Below are 11,215 nucleotides of genomic sequence, written 5' to 3' on the forward strand. Positions count from 1 at the left end.
ATGAGATAAAAAACAATTTAAAGCTAACTTGCTAACACAAATGTTGCTGTATAGTACACGACAATATTGTTCTGGAGCGCCAATAGACTGACAGGACTAAAATATTTCCAATGTGGAGATAGAATTACCTAAATTGAAATACTTGTGTGATACATTACTGCTGGTTGGCACTGGTTGCATAAACACGATGGCACATCTATGTGCTCTTACCATACCTGTCAACCCCTTATCAGTGCCTACCTTATTACAGGCCAACTCGGACCTTATTGGTCATCCCCTGCCCTTATACATCTCAACGTTTAACCTACAAAGTCCCATCATAAGGGAGAAACACATCGACCAAACAACACGTTCCCGTATTGAAACGAATGTACGCCGTATGGAACCGATAACTCAAATTTCCCCGCACATAAGCACGGAGGTAAACCGTGTGGGTCGGCAGGTATGTGACACCTATGTGCTCTTATGAGCAAAATTGGAACATTTTGCTTAATTCCAGAGCAGCGTTACCCGCTACCGAAAAATATAAAATAGCGCGTTTCCTCGTCCGTCTCAGGGCGCACGAGGTCTAAGCTGCGTGCTTCCGGTGCGCGAGAGACCCGTATGTAGCCCCGCCCCCCTGATCCCCCTTCCTCCTACCCCAACCCCCCGCCTCGCCTCGCCCCGCCCCGCAAACAACATGTCGCGCGCTCGCGTCTTTTCCCGCCAACTAATCTCGCGCTCTCCGCTGCCCTCCCTCGGTCACGTGCCAGCGCCTCGACCAATGGGGCAACGCGGGCTTCGGCGCGCGCGCTCGGCGGGAGGAAAGCCGGGGGGGCGGGGTTACAGGGTTGTGTGTGTAAATGGGCGGGGGTTTAAGAAAAAGAGGGCGGGGCTTTGAGAAAGAGGCGGGGTTTAAGTGAAAATGGGCGGGGTTTAAGTGAAAATGGGCGTGGTTTGGGAGAAAAGGGGCGGGGCTTTGGAGGAGGGCTTGCGATGGTGGAGGGGGGGGGGGCTTACAAGAGACCCCGGGGCGGACAAAGACGGCGCGGCGAGCCGGGCCGACTGGGCTGTGATCTTACGGCAGCCGTTCACTCACGCGGACGAGCTTCACTGCGGTCAGTGAACGCGGTCGTGTTGACAGAACAACAACAAATCGCTTAATTTTTGCCGCCACGCAGTCGCGTCGTTTTTTGGCGTCTCGCGAGGTCGACATTTTGTCGTCTTTCCACCTCCTCCTCCCCCCCACCCCTTCGCGCGCATGGACGTGACCCGAGTCGCCGTGTGTTGTTATCGCGGCCGCCCGCCATGGCGCCTCTCTCTCTCTCGTGTGTGCAGCAGGACTAGAAGACCGGAGTTGACGAGGGGTGAGACGACGAGGTGGAGGAGGAGAAGACAAGCTTGTCCCGCGTTGTTTTCCCCGCTGCTCTAGTTGAGGCTGAGGCGATGTCCGACACGGGCGGTAAGTGAGAGACGTAGCGGCGGTGGCGGGTGACGAAAGGCGGGAGAACTGTGGGGATATGGAGGCGGCTAGGCCCGTGGCTTATCAAGCCCGAGACCCATCCCCACGTTGCTCGTGGTTGCCCACGGGTCTTGCTACGCTGGTGAAGACGCCCGTCCGCTGGGTAACGAGGGGCACCGCGTTTGGTTCTGTGGTAGAGAGGCCACGGTCCTTCCAGGGTGACCGTGGCTAGGCCTGAGGTTGTGCATCAATCGTGGGCGGTGGTTGCATTGTGGATTACAATTCGTCGAGACGTGGTGGTTCCGAAATTGACATTGCTCAGGCTTGGTGGATTGCAATTGTTCCGACGTGTTGGTTTCGTGGTGACCTGTGGCTGATTGTTTAAAAATAAGGCGCGGAATGGTTGCACGGTCAATTGAAATTTCCAAGACGTGGTGGTGGTGGTGGACTACAGTTCCGTAGACGTGGTTCCATAGTTGGTCTTAGGTTGTGGAATTAAATTGGTCAGGCGTGGTGGTTCCATGGTGACTCGAGGTGGATTGAAATTGGTCAGGCGTGTTGGTTTCGTGGTGACCTGTGGCTGATTGTTTAAAAATAAGGCGCGGAATGGTTGCACGGTCAATTGAAATGTCCAAGACGTGGTGGTGGTGGACTACAGTTCCGTAGACGTGGTTCCATAGTTGGTCTTAGGTTGTGGAATTAAATTGGTCAGGCGTGGTGGTTCCATGGTGACTCGAGGTGGATTGAAATTGGTCAGGCGTGTTGGTTTCGTGGTGACCTGTGGCTGATTGTTTAAAAAATAAAGCGTGAAATGGTTGCACGGTCAATTGAAATTTCCAAGACGTGGTGGTGGTGGACTACAGTTCCTTAGGTGTTTCCATAGTTGGTCTTAGGTTGTGGAATTAAATTGGTCAGGGGTGGTGTTTCCATGGTTATCTGGTGGTGAATTGAAATTGTTTAGAGATGGTGGTTCCATGGGTAGCTAGCAGGGGTGTACAAAGAATAGCTGAATAGATTCACAGTGACCTGTGCTAGATTACCGATTTCCAGGCATTGGTCTCGGCCAAACCAGGTTAAATTGGGGCACCACGGTGGTGACATGTTAACTACCTCGCCTGGTATGCAGAAGGTCGTGGAATTTGTATGTTTTTCCCGTGGTCGTGTGGATTGTTCTCCGGATCTTCCAGTTTTTCCACGCACATTTATAATCATAGTATTTGGCTGCTATACATTTCCACATGTATGTTAACTTAGTTGAGCTATCATTTGTGACCTGGTAATTGTTTTTTTATTATAGCTAAATTACAATTACAACAGCATTGTGATCATAAGTATGTTGTGCTTGCAATGCACAATTATAATTTATTTTAGGCCTGGTCCAGAGTGTCTTGAGGCTATTACTGGGTGGGTGGCCTGGATTGAATCTAGATCCTGCAGTGGTGCATTAAGAGTGGTCTAGAATAGATCCAACGTGGTTTGGGGTCAATCTGTGGTGGATAAGGGTGATCTGGGGTGGATTAACAGTCATTCGTTAGCAATTCAAGCTCGCACAGCGTGGTTCCAAATTTGTACAGGAGTCTCAAGAGTGGATCTGAGTAAAATACCATGAAGTGGACTCGTGGTGGGTGGTTTGGGTTATCTTGTGTCTGATCCAATGGTGCATTCAAGGCTGCCTGGAGTAAATGGAAGAGAATGCAAGAGATTGACTTGAGAACTCGGTGGTGAGTGTTGGCCTATGGAGGAGGGGTGGCCTGTGTTTGTGATCACGTGGTCACCGAGTTCCAGACACCACGTGACACAGTTATACAGGACATGTGACCACTGTTTAATTTGTATTCTTTGGTTCTTTCGGTAAAGTCGCGTAGATAGAAAAATAATGAAGTGAATTTAGATTAAAATAATATAATTTAAATAATTTGTGTTCTGGAGTAGTGTTTATCAGAATCCAGCCCTTTTGACTCCGTGCCTGCCCCCTACGGTGCGGGTTTCTATGGCTACAAATCTGAATGCATATGCTAATGAAGTCACTAGATGTTACACGTGCCTGGTGGTTAGTAATCGCGGAAGCCCGCACTATGGGGGGGTTGAAAGACACATCTTCTCGAGTAGTGTTTCACCAAAAACCGCATTGGGGTGATTTCGTGGACTCAATTTTGAATAACACTTGGAGAGAAACCGTTTCTTCAGAAATGTGTGGCGAAAGTTCACGAATTTACAGTTGAAAACCTCGGTGTAAGCTTCACACGCTGAATAATTATCCGGTGCACCTTCTGCGCTGATCTTTGTATCATGGCATTGGCCCTGGGCTCCTCTGGCCGTAACAACCCCCACCTCATTGTGCACACGGTCTGTGGCGCACGTGTGTGCACAGCGGCCGCGTTAGGGAAGCAGAAGAGCAAGAAGAAGGGTGATCCAGACCCTGTGGACGAGTCTGTGGATGAACCAGTGGAGGAGGAGTACGTGGTGGAGAAGGTTCTAGACAGAAGAGTGGTGAAGGGGAAGGTGGAGTACCTGCTCAAGTGGAAAGGCTTCGGCGAGTATGGTTTCGCACGCATGCGCACACACGTATACGCACACACGTATACGCACGTGGTTATACACTGACATTTTTTATTGAAATTTACTTTTGTTTGTCGGGGCTGCATCTGAGCAAATTAAACAAATTCTTAGTTAAGTGACGGAAAAACTGCTTTTGCCTGCAATATCTTAGTTTAGAAAAATAAATTGTACCTATTTAGTTTATCCAAAATGCCCAGAATAAACCTGCTGTTTTAAACCTGGATAGTGCTTTAATGGGTGACCATGCGTAAAGGAGGTGCCATAGGATGCTCTGGGGGCTACAATGTGGGCAGCAGAGGACATGTAACACAATCCATTGAACTGTACTGTACTATACTTAACGAGTCAACCAGAACTAGCCATCATGAAGTATGGTCATATAACCCCCATGACCTGAGCGACGTGGGGAGATGAAAGGCCTTCATTGCTAGTTGAGAGCCTGTTGCACCAATACTATATTTTGTCTTTTAATTACATTACAATTGCTTACAGTTGTTAAAAGTTGTATCTTATACTGTTATAATGCTGCCTATTGTTGCGATAATGAATGATTCCAGGTTCATTAAAAACGTTCCTCATGCTTTAAGTCACTGCCCTCCATAACGTCTATCCCACTGCTGTAAAGGGTTTTAAGTTGTGTTTAACTAGTTGCAGTTGATACATCCATACAGATCCATAACTTTGGTGGCAAGAGTTGGTGGCTCACAGAGATTGGTCAAACACCAAAACGTGCTGAAAGGTGACCAGAGGATATCTTGAGCAAATTGTATTCAGAACCCATTTGTGTGGATCTTTGAGTATTTTCCCCTCTTGTGTATGGATTTTTATTAACACGCCTTAAAGAGAAATTGGGTTATTCTCAGCCAAAGCTAGTTTCTTTCAGTGGTGAGTGCACTCTGAACCGGTCCTTCCTGTCTTCCCATCATCATCATGCATATGATCAAACAACCCAATACAACCTGTCCCAAAAAAAGCCTTAAATTAATTGGGGCATTCCTGGATAAATGGAAAACACCTGAAGACGATTGCTTGTGTTGAGATCGAAACGTCGTGATTTAAATTTTTGTTATTTTTTCAATCTACGTGGCTTTACCGAAAGACCCAATATGATGTATAAATAAAACATTCTATATCACCTTGTGTGGCACGTGCAAGATGCATACCTGTCAACCCCTTATGAGTGCCTACCTTATTACAGACCAAATCAGACCTTATTGGTCACCCCGTGCCCTTATAAATTTCTACGTTCATCCTACAAAGTCACATCACAAGGGAGAAACATAAACACAAAAAAATATGTTGCTCGTATTGAAACGGCTGTACGCCGTATGGACCTGAACACAATTTCCTTGTACAAGAATATAGGTAAACCTTATGGGTTGACCGGTATGAAGGTGGATAATTGCATCCCCGCACCGTGAGAGATGGTGGCAGTTTGGGAGCCTTCATACTGATCATGACTGATGATGATGGCTGCATGCACGTTTCTGTACAAAAAGAGTTGGGAGTGAAGTGCAATACATATACCGTGTGTTCCAGCGAGGACAACACATGGGAACCCGACGAGAACCTGGACTGTCCCGATCTGATATCCGAGTTCCTGGAGAACTACAAAAACAAAGGACGACTTGCCGAGGAGAAATCTGAAAGCGGGAAACGCAAGGGCTCGTCGCTGAATGGTACCGAGGAGGCAGCGAGAACCAAGAAGAAAAAGGAGGAGACCAAGGTAGGACAGAGCTATCGTTGAGGACGGTTGTGATTTGTTGGCAATATCAGCCACAGTAACCGATACCTCAACTTTTGGTGCATGTGGTCCTCACCATAGCGGTGTAACCCAGTGTGGCAACATTAGTGGGAAATATGCAACTTTCTAATTTACATTTTACCGAGAATAAACCCTTGAGAAGGACCATCTCGTTTGGCAAGGGTGTCTGGTGTAAAAAAAAAAAAAACTCACATTATTTTATGACTACTGTGGCAGAAATATTCGGCTTGGCATTCGAGCTGATGGCTGCTGGTGAAACCTCTGTGCACTGTAATGGAAATTATCAGAATTTTCTCAATAATATTAAATTACATCACGTCTGGGGGGGGGGTTCTATGGTTAAATAACATGCACCAAAAAGTTACTTCTGGCTTTGCTTTTAACAATGCATACATGAGAAGGTGAAGAGGAGCTCGACAGCTGGTTGCGAAAGTACTTTCCCAGGTCAAGATTAAGCCAGATAGCGCTCTGCCCATTCTGCAAACTAATTGTTGTTTTGGTCAGATGCTTCTTCTCTGCCGAAATTTATTTAATGGAACTGGTAACTTTTAAGTGTGAGCAGGGTGTGTGGAAAATATCTGGTGAGTGCTGTGGATTTCTGTGTCTTGGTGTGATTTAGTGTCGTGGTAGTGTGGTGGCTTTTGTGTAGTGGTGTTAAGACGAATATCTTATCTGGTCTTTGACCTCTGCAAGATGAACTTAGCTTTGTCTGAGTACCTGGAGCAGTGTGTATAACAGTATACATGGGCGACTGTATCCACTGGCCAGGCATGATGCTGGAAACCCACCTCCACGTGTGTCATGCCGGCCTTGCCTCAACACATGTTAAAAGCTTAATTGGGGATCTTTGTCTTTGCAGTGAAAGTGAGTGTGATGGTATCGGGATAGTGTGATAGTGATTGAATTTGTGTAGTGGCAGCGAAGTGTGGTGGTGGTGCTAAGTGTAATCGTGTGGCAGTGCTAAAGTGCGTAGACAGTTATTCCGCGGTGTAGCTCTGTGTGCTAACATAGTACACGCTCCTATGTGTACAGCAAGCAGAGCAGCTTCGGGGCTTCGCCAGGGGCTTGGATCCAGAGCGAATCATTGGTGCGACAGATTCAAGTGGAGAGCTCATGTTCCTCATGAAATGGTACGTATGCGAGTTGCACAGTGAGGCGTGGGGAAACATCACATGTAGATTTAAAAACATAAAGGTCTGCTCATGAAGGCATGGCCCCCATCATGCCTTGTGTGCATTTGATGTGACAACCACTTTGCATATCCAATGCTTTCATCCTAGTCTAAGGCACCAGCTCAACAGAACTGAGTGTCGCCGTATTATTATTTTTTAAAACCAATTTACTTGTTTCCAGCCTGCAGATGTTTTCCTTTTGTGATAAGATTTCTCATCATTTACAGAGTGTTGGACTTGAAATACCACATAGGGGAGGAGGGTTCTCTTATACTGTAAATCCATCACTTCATTTTGTGGAGAATTGCCCTCACCCACACTATGCAGGACTGAGGCCACGGAACATTGGATCATGATGCTGTGCCCTTGCTCGGCCAAATGTGTGTATGCTACAGGAAGACGTGGTTTGGCTTATATATTGTGGTTCCTGTTTTTAAGATCCCTGCGAACTGAATCGGCATTGGGACTGAAAGATAGCATCTACAGTCCAGTATAATTTACGTAGTATGTTTATGGAAATTGTATAAACACTAAACACTAATAGAAGGGAAACAAAGACAAAGTGAAAGCTCTTAAGCCTGGACTTGAACAAGGAAGATATCGATAGCACGGCCTGCATGGGCAAGGCAGTCCCAGACATTGGATGCAGCAAAGGAAAATAATGTTGCTGTTTTGTCATGTGACCACATATTACAAGTAACCGGTTATGGGCCTTGCCCACTTTTCTATGGGTTTTAGTGTCACGTTCCGCAGGAGGTGCAGTACTTTGTTTGATGATGTAGGTTATATATATTTGAGAGTTTGAGACGTAAAGCAATGTCGTACTTTAGGCTGACCATGCCCCGATGAGTAACATTAATTACAACTAATTGACCTCAACACTTTTTTTTTAATCCCACAAAATAAATCGGATTTTGGATTTTCCTAGTTATAAGCATAGGCTTAATTTAGAATTGTTTGGAAAATATTAAGAATGGATAAAAATGTTTACATCTCTTTAGTCAGAAGGCCATCCTGCCTCAGTTCTTTCCTTCCAGCCCCTGGTTGCTTTCAGATAAAAACGTGTCCTTGAATATGGCAGTGCCTATAACATGGCAGGACATGCTTTGTGTGTTTGTGTGGTGGCGCTAGCCTGGAGTGCAACGCTTTGGAAGAATGGGGTAGTCTATAAAACATATTTGATGGGTGTGTTGGAAAAACGTGGACAAACTCTTTTGTCAATCCACTACTAGATGAGGGTCTTCCCCACCACATGGGTCATTTGACATTGCTTTACCACGCTGGCTATTGAAGGTGTGGTTAGCACAGATGTGAGAGTTTAGATGTACAGTACAGGTATGGATTTTGCTGGCCCTGCCTTTTGCCATGCCATTTTATAATGCAAGGAGCCCTGCAGCAACATGCTGGTCACCCATTCAAGCACTCTTTAGGCTCAAGCATCCTTAGCTTATGAGATCTTTATTATTTGGTTGTAGGTAATAGAATACATGTATAAATGTGCATACACTATATACATGTGTCATATTGTTTTGAGTGCTGATTTGCCATTCCCTGTCCAGGAAAGGGTCTGACGAGGCCGACCTCGTCCCGGCCAAAGAGGCCAATGTCAAGTGCCCACAGATTGTGATCTCTTTCTACGAGGAGCGGTTAACCTGGCATGCCTACCCCGCTGAAGAAGATGAAAAAAAGGACGATAACTGAGGGCAGCATGGGGCAGCGACGAGGACGAGACGGAGGGGGGAGCGGTAAGAGGAAGAGGATGTAGAATCAGCGGAGCACTAACCCAACATTTCACGATTTCTGAGTGAAATGAATTTGCCCTGAGTTGTTTCGTATATACAACATTAAAGTTGTGATTTAATCTTTAGTAATGATGGTAATGATGATATAGGATGTTTCAAATTTAGTTGCATGGAGGTGACTGGGTTTCTGCTGCCCTGGTTGTATTCAGGTCAAGACACACTGGGGCAATTGTAGGGCAAGCAGCTGCCACGCCAACTATTGTAAATAATTCCATATCCCAACTCTGGAATCGCCTCATTGCTTCTCTCCATAGCAGGACATCAGAAAGGAAACTTCCAATAAAATGGCAGGTGGAGGTCACATGATTGCTCAAGCTTGTGCATTCTGTAGACAGTCCCTGCTCATCAAACACGTTTTTCAGCAAATCTCCCGTTTTCATTGGCAAGGCAACTTATTGCAAATTGACGTTCCAAGTTACGGCTTTTGGTAATAGCCCCAGTGTGTTGTGGCCTTGAAAAGACTGAGAGGGAGGTGAGGTTAGCACGTAGTTAGCGCCCCACGTTGATGCCAGGTACACTGTCCCATCACAGGGGTATTTTTATTACGTTGTACCGAATGCATTCACATATAGTAGTCATGCTTTCAGTTAATTATGTAGACTGTGCTGTGTACATTTCCACAAACTTTGAGGGTTATTTTTCTTTTCAGATTGATTTCAGTACACGTTGCTTGTGGCGGTTACTGGCTGTATAAACCCCTTGTCGTGGTGTTAGTAAAGAGTTGCTTCCCTAGTTTTGACATTTTAAATCTTTGTATGTTAGTGGTTTTTTAAAGAAATTTATCATCAACTTGTACCATTGTTTTGGTAGCTGTTAGGGAAAAAAACAACTGTGGTTACCTTGAACCCTCCTAGTGCAGATGTTTTACAGTTGTGAACATGTTTTCCAGTTGTTTTAAATTACACCAAGGTAACTCTTTCATACCAGACAAAAAAATAAAGATTTCTTTGCAAAACTCTGCTTCAGTGTCCATTTTTAAATCCTTTATATTAAGTTTGCTTGCTGCTTGCTCGCGCGCTTACGACCGTGCAAATCTTTCGGTCGTTTTTTAACCCACTTCCCGTGATCCAATCGAGCTGACATTTTGCGCACAGACTCGTTGTGCGTGACAATTTATTTTCGTGAAAAAAAATTCCATAACTTTACACTTTTTAGGATTTTTTTTTTTATATTTAATTACCAAATTGCTTAATGGTGGCAGGCAATCATCTGACCCATAGGTGGCAGCCATCTCAAGCCAGAGGACGAGAGGACTCTAGCCGCCACGCATATAAAGGATTTATAGTGAAAAACTTTGTTTTTACGGGTTAATTTTTTCATGGTCCTGTGGAAACTTTACTTTTAACAGCCCTTTATCAATCCTCTAAATGGTCTCTCCCCCCCGTGAAGTGTCCCGTATGGGGAGTTGTTTATCCACAGTTCCCACGAGTCAAAGTGGTTTGGTGACGTTCAGATATCAATCGCCCCATCCAGTCGATATGTTCGAATGCAGGGTGCCTAATCCCACTACACTATCGCCGCGGCTCCGTTAAAATGTGCAGTGTGAAAACACGTGTGTGAGATGGGTCTCGGAGCCCATAATGGATTTGGGTCAGAAATGCTGCGACGCCGAAGAAGACGATTGGAGATGCCCATCTGGCTCGGACACGTTCAAAAAATGTTGTATTTAAATTAAACCACGTGATCATTAAAGTGCAATAACTACGACTGCTATCGTACTTGATCCATCCATCCGTTGCTGATGCAGGCCCCTCCCTAAGTTGTTTCCATCCTTCGCAAATCCACCTGGCATCTGCACGTTCACATCTCGTCTCAAGATCGGCCAAGAGTTAAATTCACGTCCCCCCCCCCGCACCTCCGATTAGCGCGGTTGGCTACGCACGGTGCAAAAGAAGTTCCACATACTCTACACGGATGAAGGCCACACCACCAAGCCACATTTCATGGTCCTCCATCGAGTACTGGGACATGAGTTTATTTAGTCTCCGTGTTGGGCGTGTTCGAGTGCACGTTCTCTCCCGTGGCTGACCATTAAACTCGTCAACACTCCTCATGCCTTCCAGCCATGACACGTCCTGCCCGAGCCCACGTGTCAACGCGACCACTCTAAACTGCACGTTATTTAATCCAAGCGTTCCTCTCTCGTGTCTAATTATAAATTAAAACATGCTGCTCTTGAATTTTTCGACACATTTTTTCCCCCCTCCGATGTTCCACGTTTAGGCCGCATGTCGTCGTCGACGAACACGTTAGTTGCGTGTTGACGTCACGTCTGCGTAATCACGTTGAACATTCCATGTGACGTCATGTCGGCGACGCCCCCGCCCCCCCCACCATTGTCATCGTGTCGTCACCACCGCATGTGCGCGCCGTGACGTCCTGCGCGGCGTGTTTACGTGACGTCACGCAGGCGTGTTATTTACGTGACGTCACGCAGGAGAGTTATTTACGTGACGTCACGCAGGAGAGTTATTTA

General features: G+C 46.1%; 1 protein-coding gene across 2 annotated transcripts; it reads left to right on the plus strand.

The window, feature by feature from the left end:
* Window positions 1-960: 960 nt before the first annotated feature.
* Window positions 961-9,694, plus strand: CBX1 (chromobox 1). Of its 2 annotated transcripts, none has more exons than XM_061574899.1 (6): window positions 961-1,097; window positions 1,318-1,441; window positions 3,813-3,978; window positions 5,540-5,726; window positions 6,798-6,895; window positions 8,497-9,694. In XM_061574899.1, the coding sequence occupies exons 2-6, from the start codon at window positions 1,426-1,428 to the stop codon at window positions 8,636-8,638; spliced, it is 609 nt and encodes a 202-aa protein (XP_061430883.1). In that variant the 5' UTR covers window positions 961-1,097; window positions 1,318-1,425; the 3' UTR covers window positions 8,639-9,694. The 2 variants fall into 2 exon arrangements, with proteins under 2 accessions (XP_061430883.1, XP_061430892.1); XM_061574908.1 differs by having other exon boundaries at window positions 984-1,097; window positions 1,321-1,441.
* Window positions 9,695-11,215: the final 1,521 nt, after the last annotated feature.

The sequence above is a fragment of the Lethenteron reissneri genome, chromosome 7 (genome assembly GCF_015708825.2).
Source record: "Lethenteron reissneri isolate LAM-NWPU_2019-01 chromosome 7, ASM1570882v1, whole genome shotgun sequence".
Taxonomy (NCBI): Eukaryota; Metazoa; Chordata; class Hyperoartia; order Petromyzontiformes; family Petromyzontidae; genus Lethenteron; species Lethenteron reissneri.